Source organism: Megachile rotundata, chromosome 16, assembly GCF_050947335.1.
Source record: "Megachile rotundata isolate GNS110a chromosome 16, iyMegRotu1, whole genome shotgun sequence".
Classification (NCBI taxonomy): Eukaryota; Metazoa; Arthropoda; class Insecta; order Hymenoptera; family Megachilidae; genus Megachile; species Megachile rotundata.
The window spans coordinates 6,843,791-6,865,787 of record NC_134998.1 but is presented as its reverse complement, the minus strand read 5'-3'; the positions used below and the strand labels follow the sequence as shown (position 1 = coordinate 6,865,787).

Here is a 21,997-nt window from a genome sequence, read left to right as displayed (position 1 = left end):
TTTTGGACATCAACTGACTGCGAAGGTGTCACTAACTATCAAATACACTTAGGCTAAAGATACACAGGATTTGTATAGAAGAAATATAATTCGTTCTTGGCTCATAATGGAGTCACACTCGTGACGCACCTCACAGTTCAAATATGACAAACCTAATTAAATATTTGCATAAAAATCGAGTTCTGGGTTCGACACCAATAGTAATTAGTATGATTGAAGATACCTAAATCAAAAATACACCTAATATTTCAACCTTCTCTATTTAGTTTAGCACTGCGGTAATAATTAGGTACCTCTGCATGACGCACCTGATGCACCCAGTAGCTTAACGCCTTAATCCACAAAGAGCGGAATAAAAGAACATTCGTTTAAAAATCTGACAAGTAAACAAATATAAAAATAAAGTATAAATAAAATACAAACATCTCCATCACAGTTTAATATAATTTTGAGTAACATCGTACAAGAAAAATTACTCGTAAAAGAGAAGGGTTTGAGTTAGTGGATGAAGGGACGTAAAAACCTGGCCTAATATCGTGAGTGTCGTTCGACACTTGGCTGTATTAGTTGGACAAAGTCTCTTTTGTCCCAGTTTTTTTCTGACGTGCCATTTACTGCTTCGTTCCGTCCCATTATCCACGAATGGTGACGGTGTTGCGCCACTTATTCCTGCGGGGGTGCGTTCCTTTCACCCCCTTGACACGTCTACGGAAAGAAGAACGTTAAGGTCTCGTTAAAGGTGTTAGAGCAGACTCAATTACTGGACATTATTTTTTTTCTTCTTTCTTTTTATCTTCTACGTCTTTCTTCTCGTTCGTTTGATCTTTCTTCGCGGACACTAGGGATGTTTTAATCATTTATCAGAAAAATCTTTGTTTCTAGTATTTGATTAATGAGGTTCGAAATAACCTTGAATATATTTTAAATAATTTAGTATGATATTGTCACTGTTTATAGGTAAGGTAGGTTGAAAAATTTGTTAAGCTTTAATTTGCTAAGGTTTATAAATTGTTTATAAGCGCTTACAGGTTGACTACTATTCATTAATCTGTTAATCAAGAAAATTTTTTATAAATGTTTACAAGTTGACAATTTATTAATTTTTTAACCAAGAAAATTGTTCACAAGTTAACTGCACAAAATTGTCGATCTTTTGCATAATTTTCCCCAAAACAAAATTACCCGACAGTTCCCAGATAAAAGAGTTAAGGAAAATATCGTTATCGATTTTTGCGAAATTTACACAGAGACGCCTCCAGTTTCAAGCTCCATAGGCCGCTAACAATTTCGCCCTTTTTTTGAGACCGTCGAAAAGTAGAGCGTGTTCGTTTTCAAAGTAAAAGCCGAGAACGCGAAGCTTTGTCACCGAATCCCTCGTTGTTCGTCTCTGTTTCTTTCCGCGGCCGCATTAACGATCCGTCACTGTACTGTTTTTTTTTTTAACGCAATGTTGCACCGCGGAGACACGTGTGAACTACTTTACACGGAGCTTCTAATTTTAATTCAATCGTGCGAGTTCTTGTGTTACACTGTTACGTTACACTGTTATTTTACTGTTAATTACGAGTAATAAAAGTATTGTTAATAATTATTTTTATAATAATGTCATATAATAATGTCGTATAATAATGTCTTATGATATAGTCATTTAATAATGTCATATAATAATGTCATACAATAATGTCATATAAAATGTCATTTAATAATGTCATATAAAAATGTCATACAATAATGTCATATAAAATGTCATTTAATAATGTCATATGATAATGTCATTTAATAATGTCATATAACAATGTCATATAAAAATGTCATTTAATAATGTCATATAATAATGTCATACAATAATGTCATATAAAATGTCATTTAATAATGTTATATGATAATGTCATTTAATAATGTCATATAATAATGTCATATAACAATGTCATATAAAAATATCATACAATAATGTCATACAATAATGTCATATAATAATGTCACATAATAATGTCATATAAAATGTCATTTAATAATGTCATATGATAATGTCATTTAATAATGTCATATAATAATGTCATGTAAAATGTCATTTAATAATGTCATATAATAATGTCATATAAAAATGTCATTTAATAATGTCATATGATAATGTCATTTAATAATGTCATACAATAATGTCATATAAAATGTCATTTAATAATGTCATATAAAATGTCACATAATACTGTCATATAATAATGTCATTTAATAATGTCATATAAAATGTCATTTAATAATGTCATATGATAATGTCATTTAATAATGTCATATAATAATGTCATACAATAATGTCATATAAAATGTCATTTAATAATGTCATATAAAATGTCATTTAATAATGTCATTTAATAATGCCATATAACAATGTCATATAATAATGTCATATAACAATGTCACATACTACTGTCATATAATAGTGCCATATAACAATGTTAATAATAATCTCACATAATAATGTTAATAATAATGTCAAAAAATAAGGTTACTAATAACGTCACATAATAATGTTAAGAATATTGTCAAAAAATGAAATTAATAACAATGACAAAAAATAATGTCAATAAATAATGTAACTACATACAATATCAAATAAAAAAAATCATTCACAACAGCAATAAACCTATAAAATTAACGCGACTAAAAAATAAAAAAAATAAAAAGTAATGTAAAAATATTAAGGACCAAAGTAAAACTTCCTCCCCGTATGATATATTACAAGAAGACGACACAAAAGAAAAAGGAAGACAAGAATCGAACGTTGTATGTCGCAGGACTTTACTGTTTTTCTCCTCCCCATCACGTAGAGAAAATGATTAACGAGACCGTGGATGCAAGTTTCGATGCAACCTGGTGCACGTGCAGCCGCTGTTAGAGACGTGCATCATTCGTGGCTTACGAACACACGGCTGCATCTATCGTTCGCCTAAACTTCCGACATTTTTTCCATCATCGTTCCAGCATACGAGGCCAGCAGCAACGTCACGCGTCACTGACAATAATAAATATTTCCTGCCGGTCCACGTTGCAAAATTCTGCCCCGATAGTTTTTGCCCGGCTGAGTGAAAAGCATTTGTTCTCGCGTCCGCTGGCTACAGCGAATCGAAATTGTTAACTGTTTTTGAGCCAAATATTTGTTGAACGCCGGAATTTAACGTCGAATATTGTTCGTGAACGTGTGGTCAGCTTTTACTACATTTTTAAGTTTATTACATTTATTTTCACGGGATTTTAATTGAATGTCAAGGATAAAAACTTGCATTTTACTGCCACGGAGTGGAGGGTAATTAATTATTCGGAAATTGTCGGCACAACAGGTGTGCTCGATCGACCATATCGTTATAGGTTGCCAATTAAGAAAAAAGTATATAAACACTTGTGACAAATTTTTTAACTCGTCAGAATTTGATGGCTGAGAGTACTTACCTTCTTGGCGTCATTATTGTTGTCGGCCGCGTGATGTGGTTGTGGACTCATTGCAGCACCATTGCTAACTGCTCCGCTTTGCGACAAAAGTTCGTCGCTACCCCTCTGCAAGAAACGAAAACAGGTTATATTAGAACGTGATTTGGCAGACGACCTTTATGTACATCTACACAGACGTTTTGGCATCATTTACTGGAAGCGTATCCGTTAATACTGCTATTTGAAACTAGAATACCCTAAAAGAGCAAATAGAAAATTGAACAGAAGATATTTAGGTGAAATGATAGGCAGATAACGGAGATCCACGTTAAACGGATCCCCATAGCCCCAGAACAGCGTTGCACATCCCAGGGTGGATTATTAAAATCCTTCCAACTCCGTAAACACATTTAACTCGCGATTCCACGAGAACTACGATAACAGGATCACGCGAATCCCAACTCTAATTCTCCGTTCCCGGGTCTTATCCCTCAAAGGAAACGGCGATAAACAGAGAGAGAGAGAGAGAGAGAGTAGTCTTGCCGTGCCGATTTCAACCCCTTAGCGAATCCTCCGGTAAAAAAGAACTCTTGTTCGCAAAGCTTCCACTCAATTTATAGACACAATTTAACGGCAAGGTATTTTGCTCGGTACTGAAACGGATTCTCGACCTTTCAACGAAGAAAATACGGCTTGAAGGTAATTCATAACCTCGACGGGGGTGGAGAGAGGGTGGCCTGGTGGTCCATGTCATCCGCTGAAGAGACAGAATGGCAGATCAAAGAGTCCCGCAGGATCATGCTTCAGGATCCTGTCGGGTTTACGTAAGAAAGACTTGACGGAAAGGAAGAAGCATGCAGCTTGCTTTGAGGAATATTTATGGAAGGATTTTCAATGGTATTTGGATGGTTGCTCTTCTGTGTTTAAATTATGCTACTGAATTGATTTTCCCTTCATACTTTAATAGATATTTTAGATACATTGTTTTCTGATGTTTTTGGGAGGACACTTCTGTTATCGGGAGACCCTTCATCCCCGTACCCTTGTCAGCCATCTTTTGGCACTTTTGACAATTTTCTTAGGGGTTTTGGCATATTTTAAGAAAGTTTGGTCCTCTGACAAAAAGTCGTATCTAGCACGGTTTAGCCTGTGAGTGGCAAGGCAAGGGTTTTACAGTATGTTGATTCGTCTTCTTTCACTGAGGGTCCCCAGCGCCTGTCAGCCATTTTTAGACAATTTTGACAATTTTCCTAGGGGTTTTGGCACATTCTAAGAAAGTTTGGTCCTCTGACAGAAAGTCGTATCTATCACGGTTTGGCCTGTGGGTACTAGGGCAGGGGTTTTATAGCATGGTAACGCTTTCGTCCGCTGGGGACTCACCACTCCCTAGCCGTCTATTAGTCATCTTAGGGACTTCTGACAATTTTTCTAGGGGTTTTGGCACATTCTAAAAAAGTTTGATCCTCTGTCAAAAAGTCGTATCTAGCACGGTTAGGCCTGTGCGTGGTAGGGCAAGGGTTTTATAATACGACCCGCTTTCACTTACTGAGGTCACCCCGTCACTCAAGCCCCTACTAGCCATCTTACGACACTTTTGACAATTTTTCTAGAGATTTTGACTGTTTTTAAAAAAGTTTACTTCTCTGACAAAAAATCATATCTCTCACGGTTAACCCATGAAAATACATTCGCTCAATTTCCCCATAAACTACTATCCTCAATCTTAAATACGAATCAGATCAACTCAGACCTCCACAAACCGTACTAAAATCTATCAACCACGTAAATCAGAAATTCCTCTCAAGAATTCAATAGTTCCACCCTATCGATCTTCCAAAAATTCCACACACTCCGATCGACAGAGTGCAGACCCCAGATTTAAGGACAAGGTGGAACACGAGAAGGGAATGTGGTAGTTTTCGCTGAAAAGAGTAAGGGCGAGCAAGAAGTCCATAATCCATAGGTTCGTGGAAAGTAAATAATACAGGAGGTCCGGTAGTCTGTTGGTTCGGTGGACCGGATGTTAGTCGGGGATGAAACCAGCCCTATCCGCGGAATATATGAAATTCAGCTGGCCTTTTCTTCAGATTTTGCGGAATTTCCTCCTCCTCTTTGTGCCTTCTTTTGTCGAAGGTACTTTGTTGAATCCAGGGAAATCGATTGCTTCGAGAGCTTCGAGGGAATTGTTTTTGTTATCGAAGCCTAGCCGGTTCGCTGTCAGTTCCGTCCATTTCCGGGGGAAATTTCTTCGTCGCTGTTCGTCCATTTGCTTTCACCAGCGGAAGAATTGCTTTCTGTTCGTATATTAATTGATGTTTCTTTTGTTTGTGATGTCATGAAAAATTGGGGCTGTACTTCCCTTGATATTGCCACTATGTATATCACCATGGGATGTGTATTAACTTTTATCGCTGTGCGTTTATGTTATCTTATTGTTGCACGTTGTAGGATCATGTTCAATTTTAATTCGTTGTATCGTGTTCAACATCAATTCGTTATATTTCACTTTAAAATTTGATGGGTTGTAAGTCGACATACCGTGTGTCATGCTTATTATATTTTATGTGTCGTATCTATGTTGGATATTTCATGTATGAAGTGTTCTAGTCGACAAATATCACACGAGTAGAATGCTACATGCGTCAAATGTTGCAAGCGCCAATGTGGCAAGCGTCAAATGTCGCAAGAGTCAAATGTTGCAAGCGTTAAATATCACAAGAGTCAAATATCGTAAGCGTTAAATATCGCAAGCGTCAAATGTAGCAAGCGTCAAATGTAGCAAGCGTCAAATGCAGCAAGCGTCAAACATCTCACGCGTCAAATACTGCACACATCAAATATCTCACGCATAAAATATCTCAAACGTCAGATATCTCTCGTCACATATCTAACGCGTCAAATGTCGCAAGCGTCAAATGTCGCAAGCATCAAATATCGCAAGCGTCAAATGTCGCAAGCGTCAACTGTCGCAAGCGTCAAATGTCGCAAGCGTCAACTATTTCACGCGTCAAATACTGCACACATCAGATATCTCACGCATAAAATATCTCACACGTCAAATATCTCTCGTCACATATCTAACGCGTCAAATGTCGCAAGCGTCAAATGTCTCAAGCGTCAAATGTCGCGAGCGTCAAATATCTCACGCGTCAAATACTGCACACGTCGAATATCTCACGCATAAAATATCTCACAAATCAAACATTTCTCGCGTCATATATCTAACGCGTCAAATGTCGCAAGCGTCAAATGCCTCAAGCGTCAAATGTCGCGAGCGTCAAATATCTCACGCGTCAAATACTGCACACGTCGAATATCTCACGCATAAAATATCTCACACGTCAAATATCTCTCGTCACATATCTAACGCGTTAAATGTCGCAAGCGTCAAATGTCGCAAGCGTCAAATGTCGCAAGCGTCAAATGTCGCGAGCGTCAAATATCTCACGCGTCAAATACTGCACACGTCGAATATCTCACGCATAAAATATCTCACACGTCAAATATCTCTCGTCACATATCTAACGCGTCAAATGTCGCAAGCGTCAAATGTCGCAAGCATCAAATGTCGCAAGCGTCAAATGTCGCGAGCGTCAAATGTCTCAGACAGCATCCCACGCGCAGTATTTCGTCGCTCAACAATTTCAGCAACGTTTGCCACTGTTCCAATAAACGTTAGCCGTCTTATTATTTGTTCAAGACGAATGTGTCGAAGGACGATTGTAAATCCAGTATTCGAGATGGCAAGCGAAGGGTCCGTCCGGTTGACAAACCAATTTCACGACCGAGCTGCAAGGCGATCCCACGAGTTTCCCCATGGTCGAAGGGCTTTGCTTTTCCTCCTATTTGCTCGAGGATTCGTGCGACTCGCATTAATTGCAGGGCAAACAGTTGGCACACGCTCGGTTCTCTTGACAATTTGCTCGACGACCGGCTAACTGGGACACTTTGTGGACCAACCTTGGTTCACAGATTCTAAAGGGAGAACTTGGCTAATCTCGTGGCCAACTATGGCCTCCTTAACCTCGTATTACGTTTTCTTTCCAGTTAACTCGGCTACCGAGAACCTGTATACGGTTTCTGTAACTACAAATACGAAACGCTGGAGAATGCTTTTTACGAAACAGAGAAGAATAACAACGCCCGTTAAAATGGATCTCATGAAAATTTCAACTGGTCGCAAAATCCTTGACACGATGATGGATTGAAACTCTATACGTCTGGCACGAAACTACTTTTCGCGAAATATTTCGGCTTCGAGGAGTATCGAAGCTTCTGTGATAATATTGACACGAGATAACCTTCTTGATAAGACACCGCCTGAGACGGTTATGGTCTCTCAAGATGGATGACTCAAGTAGGGGATATGGGATTTGTGTATCGTTTTGTTGGACAGATTTCTATAAAGAGATTTTTCAAGAAATTCTGCGTCGCAAATTATTGAAACGTTCGGGGGTCCTTCAACAAAATTTTTAGGAATTTAATAATCTTTAGCTCTGGACTTCAAACTATTTCAACTGACACATACATTTTCGGTACTAAAGATAAAGCATACGAAAAGGGAGATTTTATAGCATACTATCTTTAAGAAACAAGTTGGTGCAGAAAGAGAATACCAAATCGATGGACCATGAATCTGATCTTACATAGTAACTCTCCCTTGATCCTAGGAACCTGCTGACTCTGGCAAGATTAGAATCTAGAAGGACAACCCTGGTGATGATGGCACTTAGGGTAATGTCTTTTGTACTGGGCGATCTTGATATGAATTTCAGGTACATATACTTTGGTTGAAGACAGTTCATAGGTAGACCGGTGTCTACCTATGACTACAAATTGTTATGGAGTCATGTGTGAGAATTTTTGTTGAGTGTGTTACTGTTTGGAGTGAAACTGAGAAATTTGTAGTGAAATAATAAATCATCAAAGTTCCTGTCCAGATCAAATCCCAAAGTCCATGTGTACAGATCTAGAAATCACATTTCCACATCCTAAGCTTGCACATCTTCAAAATGTCCACATCTATAAATCACGCAACTTCAAAACATCCAGATCCTCAAATTTTCAACTTACAAATCTCCAAGTCGTTAACTTGCAAATCTGCAAATCCTCAACTTGCAAATCCCCACATCCTCAACCTGGAAATCTTCAAATCCCCACGTCCTCAACCTGGAAATCTCCAAATCCCCAAATCCTCAAATTTCCAAACCTTCAAAATGTCCACCTCCCAGAAGAGTTCATTCCTCTCTCAAAGAACGGCGTGATGCTATATTGCATAATATCACCCAGAATACGAATTAACAACGGTTCGACTTTTCTTATCCCTTTCCCGACATCCAATTAATTATCTCGAAATTGAAGGGGTGACGAGAGAAGAAGTTCAGCCAGCTGTTCCTTGGACGTTTCCAAGTTGATCCAATTTAATATGGCCAGTCAGGAATCAGAGGGAAGAAAAAGGGAGCAAGAATCACGCGATATCCACTTTTCCTTCGTTCTCTTTGTATCTGGAATATCGGACTCGTTGCTTGGCTGGCTCGCGGGTGAACGGGTCCGATCGGACGAGCAACGTTTCACCCTAACGAGCAGCTTTAATTTCTCCCCTCTTTCCACGTCATTTACCGTGGAGAAGAAGGGTCTCGATGAAAATCACGACAGTCTGACACAAATCTTCCGAGCCTCATTCGGTTATCTGGTTGGCTGGCTCCTTCTGGGAAATCCTTTGTTGCGTACTCCTGATCTTTGCTCGTTTGACTTTTACAAATTTTAAATATGCAATATACCTCTACAAATTTTGGTCATGGAGTAATGTATGTATATTTTATTTATTTAAAATTATTTTTGTGGTGCTTGTTGAAGTTTTAATTATTAGGTGTGCTGGTTAAGAGGTTTTAAAGTTAGGAGGTATGTTTATGTCTCTGTCTCTATGTACTTCCATATATTCCTTCATATGTTTCTCCACATATCTCACCACATGTGCCTACATGTATCTTTCCATATGTAGCTCCACATGTCCCTATCTCTATGTCCCTCCATATATACCTCCACATGTCCCTCTACATATCCCACCACATATCAGTCCACATGTCCCTCTATATATCCCACCACATATCCTTCCACATATCTCTCCACATGTCCCTGTCTCTATGTCCCTTCACATATACCTCCACATATCCCTGTCTCTATGTTCCTCCACATATCCTTCCACATATCCTCGTCTCTATGTCCCTCCACATATCCCTCCACATATCCTTGTCTCTATGTTCCTCCACATATCCTTCCACATATCCTCGTCTCTATGTCTCTGTCTCTATGTCCCTCCACATATCCCTCCACATATCCTTGTCTCTATGTCCCTCCACATATCCCTGTCTCTATGTTCCTCCACATATCCCTCCACATATCCTCGTCTCTATGTCTCTGTCTCTATGTCCCTCCACATATCCCTCCACATATCCTTGTCTCTATGTTCCTCCACATATCCCTCCACATATCCTTGTCTCTATGTCCCTCCACATATCCCTGTCTCTATGTTCCTCCACATATCCCTCCACATATCCTCGTCTCTATGTCTCTGTCTCTATGTCCCTCCACATATCCCTCCACATATCCTTGTCTCTATGTTCCTCCACATATCCTTCCACATATCCTCATCTCTATGTCTCTGTCTCTATGTCCCTCCACATATACCTCCACATATCCTTCCACATGTCTCTGTCTCTATGTCTCACTATAAATAATTATATTCTAATTAACTAATAGTCTACTAAATTTCATAAGTTCCTAAGTCGATAGCAAGCAAGAAATGTAGCACTTTTATAAAAAATTTGTTCAAAAATAGAATGATGAAATTTACTTGAAGCTCCACTTTTTCGTAGAAAGAAGAGAAAATTCACTTTGTGCCGGGCGATGCATAGTTGCCGGCTTTGTTGCTGAAACTGAATCACAGGTAAATCGGGAGGTAAATGAAGCGAGCAACGTCCTTTCCCAAGCTTTAATATCGCTGAGTAGCGCGAATCGCGAGAAACAAAGGGCGAGTTAACGACGCTGAAGCGTGGATAACCGAGAGAGAATACGCGTTTATGACTAGGAAAATTTTGTTTCCACCGTTTTCTGCTGTGTGAAAGATTAGCCGGGAATTGGATAATCAATGATTGCCTGATGGTACAAGTTAGTAGGTGGACAGGTCGAGTGACTTGTTGAAGTGACACATCGTGGATTATTTCTTTAAATTCAAATTGTGAAATTATCAGGATTAGATGTTTTCAAGTTTGGTAATTTTGAGATTTAGAAGATGAAAATTCTGAAAATAAAATTAAAAATTTTTATTCTTGCAAATCTTTGAATGTAAAATTTTTCAGATAGAAAAATTGAATAACTTAAAAATGTAAATTAGAAAGAGCAAATTTTCAGACTAATAGATTGCTATCAACGAATTTAGAAATGCGAACATTTCAAACTGAGGGTCGAATTAATTACTTAAAATTTCACGGATGATCGATTCGATTCAGGGTTTATCGAATCTCCTTGCAGCGTAATTTCATAGCGGATTGCGATAGAAATTCGTAATTGAACATCGTTACCACGATTTGGGACAGCGATATTTTCTTCGAGGACGAGTCGATTGTTCCGCGATGCTATTCAACGTTTCGCGGTTTTATCGAGATCCCTCGGCGATGGGACGTTGTAATTGAGTATCGTTATTGTCATTCCGGTTAACGGTAGTTCTTTGCAGAAAAGATCGATTGCCTATTGGTCGCATTCAACCACCCTTATTACAATTATCGTGGCTATCGTTCGAAAAACAGTTTAATAAACCGATATTTTTGCAGTCTCTTCTTATATCGCCATTTTCATTATCTTAGGTGCTTTGACTACTTTAGGTTTTCTTATCCACCCTAATTTAACTGTCCAAATTCCAAAATCCTATAACTTGCCATCTTTTATGCACCCCTAGCCATCATCTCAAATATTTCCGAAAACAAACCCCACGAAAACACATAAAACAGAGACAATTGCATTTTTCATTTAAAGCATCTTCAAAACCATCCAACTTTCCCTTGAACCCCAAAGAGAAACAAAACTCGCAAGCAAGAGACAGATTTCGCAGTTTGTTAACACCCCTATATTTATTTCGTTTTCACAGTCTCACAAGTTATTCGCGAAGGTCTTCGTATTTTCCTGGAAGCGTTACTTTGAAATTCATGAAGTCGAATGGCTTAACCGCGTAAGGAAGTTTCGAGGGGGTGCATTCCGGGCAGAGAGGTGGGAAGGAAAAAGTCGCGTACGTTAGAGCAAACACATTTTCTATTTGCGACTTCGTTGAGTGGTTCCTTCGATATTTGAATATCCGCTTTTCGTGAAATTAAATGTGATTGCTGCAGGAGAAGCAGACTGGAAGGGCTTCCGTTCGCTGAAGGAATTTTCTTTTATATGTGATATGGGTTGTAACTATTCAATTTTTAGTTAAACGAGAGTGTTATTAAATGACCACATCCAAATGTGGATGATGATGTGGACAAATGATCTAATGCACTGACCAATTACTCCACATTTAATATATACCTTGGGAACTGTAGGTTAAGATATTATCACCGCGTATCGAATTACGATGCGCCGAGTATCTACGCGTCAAATTACCACGTGTTGAATACACACGCGTCGAATTAGCACGCCTCGAATCATCATATATTGAATTACCACGCGCTGAGTACCCAATCGTCAAATTACCACGCATCGAATTATCACGCGTCGAATTAACATGAGTTGAATTACCACGCGTCGATTTACCATGAGTTGAATTACCACGCGTTGAAGTACCACGCGTCGAATTACTACGCATCGAATCACCACGTACCGAATTACCACGCACCGAGTACCCAAGCGTCGAATTACTACGTATCGAATTACCACGCGTCGAATTACTACACGTCGAATCACCATATATCGAATTACTACGCGTCAAGTACTCAAGCGTCAAATTACCACGCGTCGAATACCCACGCGACCAATTACCACGCATCGAATTACCACGCGTCAAATCACCATATACCGAATTACTACGCGTCGAGTACTCAAGCGTCAAATTACCACGCGTCAAATACCCACGCGACCAATTACCACGCATCGAATTACCACGCGTCGAATTACTACGCGTCGAATCACCACGCATCGAGTACTGAAGCGTCAAATTACCACGCGTCAAATACCCACGCGACCAATTACCACGCATCGAATTACCACGCGTCGAATTACTACGCGTCGAATCACCACGCATCGAATTACCACGCGTCGAATTACCATGAGTTGAATTATCACGCGTCGAATTACCATGAGTTGAATTATCACGCGTCGAATTACCACGCGTCGAATTACCATGAGTTGAATTATCATGCGTCGAATTACTACGCATTGAATAACCACGTACCGAATTACCACGCGCCGAGTACTCAAGCGTCGAATTACTACACATCGAATCACCATACATCGCATTACCACGCGCTGAGTACCCAAACGTGAAATTACCACGCATCGAATTACCACGCGTCGAATTACCATGAGCTGAATTACCACGCGTCGAATTACTACACATTGAATCACCACGTACCGAATTACCACGCGCCGAGTACCCAAGCGTTGAATTACTACACATCGAATCACCATATATCGAATTACCACACGCTGAGTACCCAACCGTCAAATTACCACGCGTCGAATTACCATGAGTTGAATTACCACGTGTCGAATTACCACGCGTCGAATTACTACGCATCGAATCACCACGTACCGTAGCGGTATCTGAATTTTTTATCGGTACAGTTTCTGTTACCTCAACCAATATTTGATCTTTGCGTTATATAAGCAAATTGTGATAATATTTAACTACTTTGCAGTCTATGGTATTCTGTTATTCTCTAAACAGCTGGGTCCCGCGCCAACCCATGGGTCGACATCGGTAGACTTATCTGCCCAGATGCAAGCTATAAGCATACCTACGGTCTCAAAGTACACCTATTACGAATTGAAATAAAAGTGAAATATCGATATGGCCTCCCTGATGTATTTGGGTTTCAAGGGTGGAAATTTTTCCATACAAGCGGATGATTCGGTAACGAATCCAAGAATCTTCGACAGAACGAAGAGTAACAGTCGAACAGCCAACTGTAAATTTCCATGCAACCAAGCTTCGAATATTCCCAAAGGATCGAACATTACCCAGACCGGAAGTTATGTGCATACTATTCACCGTTGCATCGACTCGAGAACGATGGGGGATAGCGAAGAATTACGAACGAACGTAAAGCTGATCGGTATTCGTTGGGAAACGTTGCTTCCCTTACGGTTCGACTTTGCTTCTCACTGGACCCCAGGGAATACCGAAAGGATGAATATAAAATGGTAACAAGCTGTCCTTGAAATATTAACACTTTCGAAAATTATTCCTCCAACAGAAAAAATTACAAACTGCATAATGGACTCAGCTGACGAATTTTTCAAGAAAGCCTCAAACATTTGACGCAAAGCTTTGACAGTTTCAGAATTGTTCCCCTGTAAATTACAAAAACAGAATCCAAAATTCCAAAGCAAACGTGTTCGTACTTTGAGTTCTACACAAATGTGGAGTTTCCAAGAAAGAAAGGCAGCACAGTCGAGTAAATCGAAACAATTACAATGTCCGATCATCGACGAAGAGAAACAAGAAAAAAGACAACGCACACAAAAGGATACAACAGACCGCATCGAGAGATCGGTTCGATGAATTCCGGAATAAAAATAAAAAAACGAAGAAGAGCGAAGAAAGTCTGAAAGAGAGAAAAGGGAACATAGAGAACGAAGATTGCTTCTGATGACCAGAAATGGCCAAGCTGCGGGTTCTATTATGCCGGCTTACCAGTCGATACAATTTCGATCTTACCACCCGACCACTCGTACACCCCCATAAGACCGATTCAGACTTTATTATCCCGGCACGAGGAGAGATCGGTTGAAAACGGTCCCGTAGGAAGGCTCGAATGGGAAATTTAGTCGGTCGAATGCGATTAAGGTCGATTCCTGGTGCTGCAGATGAAATTTAAAGCATCCTGTTTCGCCTGCAACCCCTTTGAGATCGACGATACGAATGCAAGAGGAGGTTTGCCTCTTCGGGAAGCTCCGGGGAGATGAGAAGTCGACACCCCTGTCTTATCGAATTCGAACATATGATCGTTTCCCTTGATAAATTGCAAAAATTGCGATCTTTCGTTTCAATTTTCCGCCAGCTGCAGAGAGGTGAACACGTTACAGAGAGACGTGTGATTGGACGCGTGAAATATTTGGGAAGACACTCGCGACTGACGCGTGAACCACTTCATGCAGTTATGATGTTAGGTATCTGATACGTGAGACATTCGACGCGTGAGGTATTTAAAGTGTGAGACGTGACACGCGTGAAATATTCGACGCATCTGACGTACGAGGTAGATATCGATCGTGAGGTATGGGACGTGAGGTATTTTATGTTTGTGACGTTCTATGGTTGCATTCTACGCCTGCGACATTTTACGCTTGGAATATTGTGTTACGATATTTAGTAAGTGATGTTTTATAAATTAATAGTTTGTGGTATTTTGTGCTGGCGACATTTTACGCTTGCGACATTTTACGCTTGCGACATTTGATGCTTGCGACATTTGACGCTTGCGACATTTTAGGCTTGCAAGATTTTAGGCTTGCGATATTTAGTATTAGTGATGTTTTATAAATTAATATTTTAAGCCTGTGATATTTTACATTTGCGACATTTTACGCTTGCGACATTATACGCCTGCGACATTTCACGCTTGCGATATTATACGCTTGCGACATTATACGCTCGCAAGATTTTATGTTTGCGATATTTAGCAATAGTGATGTTTTATAAACTAATATTTTAAGCTTGTGATATTTTACATTTGCGATATTTTATGCTTGCGACATTATATGCCTGCGACATTTTACGCTTGCGACATTTGACGCTTGCGACATTTTAGGCTTGCAAGATTTTATGCTTGCGATATTTAGTATTAGTGATGTTTTATAAATTAGTATTTTAAGCCTGTGATATTTTACATTTGCGACATTTTACGCTTGCGACATTATACGCCTGCGACATTTCACGCTTGCGACATTATACGCCTGCGACATTTCACACTTGCGATATTATACGCTCGCAAGATTTTATGTTTGCGATATTTAGCAATAGTGATGTTTTATAAACTAATATTTTAAGCTTGTGATATTTTACATTTGCGATATTTTATGCTTGCGATATTATATGCCTGCGACATTTTACGCTTGCGACATTTGACGCTTGCGACTTTTTAGACTTGCAAGATTTTATGCTTGCGATATTTAGTATTAGTGATGTTTTATAAATTAGTATTTTAAGCCTGTGATATTTTACATTTGCGACATTTTGCGCTTGCGATATTATACGCTTGCGACATTATACGCCTGCGATAATATACGCTTGCGACATTATACGCTCGCAAGATTTTATGTTTGCGATATTTAGCAATAGTGATGTTTTATAAACTAATATTTTAAGCTTGTGATATTTTACATTTGCGATATTTTATGCTTGCGACATTCTACGCCTGCGACATTATACGCTTGCGATAGTTTATACTTGCGATATTTAGTTTCAGCGACATTTTGCATATGTAATATTTTAAGTCTGCGACATTCTACGCTTACGACAATTAACGTCTGTGATATTCTACGCCCGTGAAATTCTACGCCTGCGACATTCTACGCTCGCAACATTTTATACTTGTGAAAATAAAGACAATCAAAATCAGTGATATTTTGAGCACGTAACATCTTAAGCTTGAGATACTCTTCGGTTGCGACATTTGACGCTTGCGACATTTAACACTTGCGACATTCTACGCTCGCAACATTTTATACTTGTGAAAGTAAAGACAATCGACACTAGTAATATTTTGAGCACGTAACATCTTAAGCTTGAGATACTCTTCGGTTGCGACATTTTACGCTTGCGATATTTGACGCTTGCTACATTTGACGCTTGCGACATTCTACGCTTGCAACATTTTATACTTGTGAAAATAAAGACAATCGACACTAGTAATATTTTGAGCACGTAACATCTTAAGCTTGAGATACTCTTCGGTTGCGACATTTTACGCTCGCGACATTTGACGCTCGCGACATTTGACGCCCGCGACATTCTACGCTCGCAACACTTCAAATTTCCGATATTTTACGATTGCAACGTTCAACTGAAATACGACACATGCACTTCGACACTTATCACGACTCTATCTTCCCTAAAATACCTCCCTGCAACAGTGTCCCAGAAACACAACAAACCTAGAATACGATCTACAACCTCTGAAATACAACACGTCCAACAGCCACCATTATTTACAGAATGACAGGCCCCAAAATAATGAACTCTTCTAATACACGGTGCACAGCGTGATAGAAAAATGAGAGAAAGATACGATTGCAACAGCATCCATGTTCGATCTTTTACGACTGTACTTTCTCTAGCTCTGAAATATCGCGGTGTAAAATATTATACTTCAGGGAATTAGTGTTTTAAAAGTAGATTATTGGTGTTTTACGACATCGTAAATCGGGTTTCCCATAAAGATGGAGCACGGTTGACCAGTATCCTGAGCACGTGTAGTTTCGAACTACGAGTATGTTCCTGAAAGACCATAAATGGCAGCATTCTGATACGATGTAGATGAAACAATTCTTTCATAGGCACATTACTGTCTTTCAGCTCGCATCACGAGTATAGAATTTTAAACAATTGTTACCATCAAAGTTATTTAATAATTTATGGAATCTTTTGGATAGTGTAAGGTTGTATCTTATAATGTTATGAGCTTGTATTTTATTACATTGTGAGCTTGTATCTTTCAATTTTGTGAGCATCAAAGCTTTTAAATAATTTATGTGAATTAATTTTTTGGATGCTGTAAGCTTGTATCTTATAACATTGTGAGCTTGTTGTAATAACACAAGGTGTAAGAATAATTCTTTTTACGAGTAACTGAGGATACAAACCGAAACAATATTTGTTAACAATATGAACAAACGACGTTAATCGGATAAAAGAAGATAAGAAACAATGAACCACGAGTGATTATTATTACCATATTAATGGCTACACTCAGGGATGAAACTTTTTTAATATTCACCACTTAACAAGTTGTTTAACTTTTAATAACCGGAGAAGTGGTTCCAGCAATTTGTCGGAACAAGTTCCAGCCCCGTAAAAACACAATGCTTTTCCTTTTAAGCACTCTTTTCATCTGACTTTCTTCTGTCCCAGTGGCTCTTTCAAAATATTGAAACTTTTAATAACAATGATCAACTTTTAAGAGCATACAGAGTTCAACACTTCCTTAAAACACTCCTTGTACAAACCGTTTCTTCTATCTGATAAACGATTCCAATTTTTAACTTTTAAGTCCATCGGTTTCTGGATTTTACTATTTTTTATGGGTCATCATTTTATAATTTTATTAATTTTTATTTGGTTACAGTTTGAGAATTTTTATATTTTTTAAGGGTCACTATTTTATAATTTTATTCATTTTTATTTGGTTATAGTTTGAGAATTTTTATATTTTTTAAGGGTCACTATTTTATAATTTTATTCATTTTTATTTGGTTATAGTTTAAGAAGTTTTATATTTTTTAAGGGTCACTATTTTATAATTTTATTCATTTTTATTTGGTTATAGTTTGAGAAGTTTTATATTTTTTAAGAGTCACTATTTTATAATTTTATTCATTTTTATTTGGTTATAGTTTGAGAATTTTAATATTTTTTAAGGGTCACTACTTTGTAATTTTATTAATTTTTATTTGGTTATAGTTTGAGAATTTTTATATTTTTTAAGGGTCACTATTTTGTAATTTTATTATTTTTTAATTGGTTATTGTTTCATAATTTTGATATTTTTTATGGGTCACAATTTTATAATTTTGCAATTTTCAATCGTCCACAGCTTTATAATTATACAAATTTTTTAATCAATGACAATTTTATAATTCTTCAATTCTTATCACAATTTCCAAATTTTACAAGTTTCATAATTTTCATCCACAATTATCGAAGATAATAAAATTGTTAAATGGGCAATATCATAAATTTGTCACAAAAATTATTAACCAATCAAACTAATTCACAAGTGTTATTCCATGTAATACAGGAATTTGTATCATTTCCATAAATACAGTACAAAAGGAGGATTGAACAAGAAAAATCTCAAAGTTGGAGGCCCAAGTGAACAAAAGCTGCGTAAGAGCAACGAAAAGAAACGATGAAAGCACACGGTTCAAAGGGGGCGATAAAGCTGTTGAAAGAAGCCGATTGCTGTCTTGTTGTTGCGACATCAAGGATGCAGTAAAATAATGCCTTTACTATATGACTCGCCATAAACAAAATTTCTCCTCGTCATTAACCCCTTATTCACTACGACACAAAACCAACAAAATTTATAACAAAAAAAAATTTCTGAAATCTTGTCATTAACCCCTTATTCACTATGACTCAAAACCAACAAAATTTGTAATAAAAAAATTTATGAAATTGTACTAATATTTTCAAAATGTGCTGTTATGCAATCTTTCCTGTTACACTCCTCTTTGACATTAACCCTTTATTTATCTCACCTATGACGCGAAACCAACAAAATTTGTAATAAAAAAAAATTTACGAATTCTTGTCATTAACCCCTTATTCACTACGACGCAAAACCAACAAAATTTGTAATAAAAAAATTTATGAAATTGTACTAATATTTTCAAAATGTGCTGTTATGCAATCTTTCCTGTTACACTCCTCTTCGACATTAACCCTTTATTTATCTCACCTATGACGCGAAACCAACAAAATTTGTAACAAAAAAAATTTATGAAATCCTGTTATTAACCCCTTATTCACTATGACGCAAAACCAACAAAATTTGTAATAAAAAAAATGTATGAAATCTTGTTATTAACCCCTTATTCGTTATGACGCAAAACCAACAAAATTTATAGTAAAAAAATTTATGAAATTTTGTCATTAACCCCTTATTCACTGTGACGCAAAACCAACAAAATTTATAGTAAAAAAAATTTATGAAATCTTGCCATTAACCCTTTATGCCTCAAAACCAGAAAAAATAATGAAAGCAAATAATGAACCAAACAAAATTTATGAAATGATATTTTGAAAATGTGGTGTTATGCAATAGTTACTCGAAAAGAATGGATACAACAATTTCTGAGATTTTCTCGTGGCAATATTTTATCGATGAAAAGCAATATCGAGGGTGGACACGTATGAAGGGCGGTTAGTTTTCTGGGGGATCGAGGTTCACGAAAATCGACCAGAGACGCGCAATCTTCAACGGCTTCCGGACAATCGTGGCGCGTCCCTTCCGTTTCCGGAATAGCCTCGATCGTTCCTGCCAATATAATTGCTATTATGTGGCGGGGAAAAATGGCTGTCGACCGGCGTTCGATGGCTCGATTTTACCGTCGATCGACTCCGGGAATATCGGTGGCCGCGAAACACGGCCATTTGCGGCCGGCCACCCTGCGCGATATTGTTCCCGGGGAAAAGGAAAATTTGTGGCGGAACCAGGCCTCTGACGTGTATTTTCGGCGATGCTGAGGGTCGGAAATCGTTACATGGGGATGAAATTTTTTCTGTGGGACGAATGCCGTTCTGAATGATCTTGAACATCATTAGAAGAACGTTTATAATTTACTTCTGTCGAAAACATATAGTGAGGACCACAGCAAATTACCACACAATAAATCACTCTTGACGATAATAAAATTTGACGATAATAAAATCGCAACTTTCACAGATATTAATTTGGACAGACAGAAAAAATGATACTTTCACAGATGAATATATGAGGGCACTGTAAAATATTTTTACCACAAGAGACACTCCAGAGGAGAAACCATAAGCACTTGACAAGAAGAATTTTATTTTGAACGCGCACAATAAATTTGAAAAAAATGACGAAATGTAACAATGTAAGCCATGATTTTACACGCTATTCCCGGATAAACTTGTCTGTTCAAGTACAACGAAAAGATTGAACTCGCGACACGTGCAATAGTCGTAGCACGCCCACTTTCGCGTCCCTCTTTTTCCCTTCGCCCCTTGGCGCCGTTCTCCGACCCCTTTCGACACATCCCGGCAGCCTCACCGAACCACCGCGACTGCCTCGAAATTGGATTGTTATTCTATTTTCGAAAGCAATTTGCAAGTGTTATCAAAAAGTTTCCTCGAGCCACGCCTTGCACCCTCAACCCTTCGTACTCCGCAGCCACCCTTCCTCTCGCGCGCGACTCACGAGCGCCGGGATCTTCCGGCTTGGCCGTTCGACAACGGGGGTGTCTTTGATGTTTCTTTCACGCGTCTCGCTTCTTTAATCGAGTCTGCGATTAGGCAAATTTCTACGGGGGGATGTTTTTCAGACTGCTGGTAGAAGTGCAGGTTGAAGTGTTGGTGGTGGAAGTTGAAGAAAAGTGGGATACATTGTGAGTGGTGCATTGTTCGAATTTTAGTATGATTCAAGGTGGATTGTGTTAAGGTCTAGTTTTAGCTCTATGACGCATCGTGACGCACGTTACAGTCCAGATGAAACACATAACTTAATCTTAACTTAACTTAATCTAAACCTAACGTAGATTAACTTGATCTAATTTCAACTTAACTTCACTTCATCTAATCCTGATTTAACCTAACTTAACTTGATCTAATTTTGACCTAACCTAATTTAACTTCATCTCAACTCAACCTAACCTGACTCAACTTGATCTAAATTCAATCTAATCTAACTTATCTTGATCTTATCTCAACCTAACTTAACTCAACTTGATCTAAATTCAATTTAAACTAACTTAACTTGACCTAATCTCAACTTAACCTAACATAACTTAATCCAAATTCAACCTAACCTAACTTAACTTGATCTAATTCTGACCTGACCTTACTTAGCTTCATCTAAACTGGACATAACATAACTTAACTCGATCTAAACTTGACCTAACACAATTTAACTTGATCTAATCTCAACCTAACTCAATTTAACTTGATCTAACATCAATCTAACCCAACTCAACTTGATCTAAACTCGACCTAACCTAATATAACTTCATCTAATTTCAACCTAACCCAACATAACTTAATCCAAATTCAACCTAACCTAACTTAACATGATCTAATTCTGACCTAACCTTACTTAGATTCATCTAAACTTGACCTAACATGACTTAACTCGATCCAAACTCGACCTAACCCAATTTAACTTGATCTAATCTCAACCTAACTCAACTTAACATGTTCTAATCTCAACCTAACTCAACTTAACATGTTCTAATCTCAACCTAACCCAACTCAACTTGACCTAAACTCGACTTAACCTAATATAACTTCATCGAATTTCAACCTAACCTAACTTAACTTAATCTAAACTTAACCTAACGTAACTTAACTTGATTTAAACTCGACCTAAACCAACTTAACTTGATTTAATTTTGACCCAACCCAACTCAACTTGATCTA

At 38.0% G+C, this 21,997-nt stretch overlaps 1 protein-coding gene across 11 annotated transcripts in view; it reads right to left on the bottom strand.

Moving 5' to 3' along the window:
* heph (polypyrimidine tract-binding protein 1 heph) overlaps window positions 1-21,997 on the bottom strand; it is a 483,336-nt gene that overhangs the window by 143,194 nt on the left and 318,145 nt on the right. For all 11 annotated transcript variants that reach the window (XR_013041017.1, XM_076541303.1, XM_076541298.1 and 8 more), the window contains one exon: window positions 3,445-3,549. Coding sequence is in view for 10 of the 11 variants with exons in the window: in XM_076541303.1 (XP_076397418.1) it covers window positions 3,445-3,549 (105 nt within the window). In the remaining variant the exon portion in view is untranslated. The remainder of the gene's footprint in view (window positions 1-3,444; window positions 3,550-21,997) is intronic.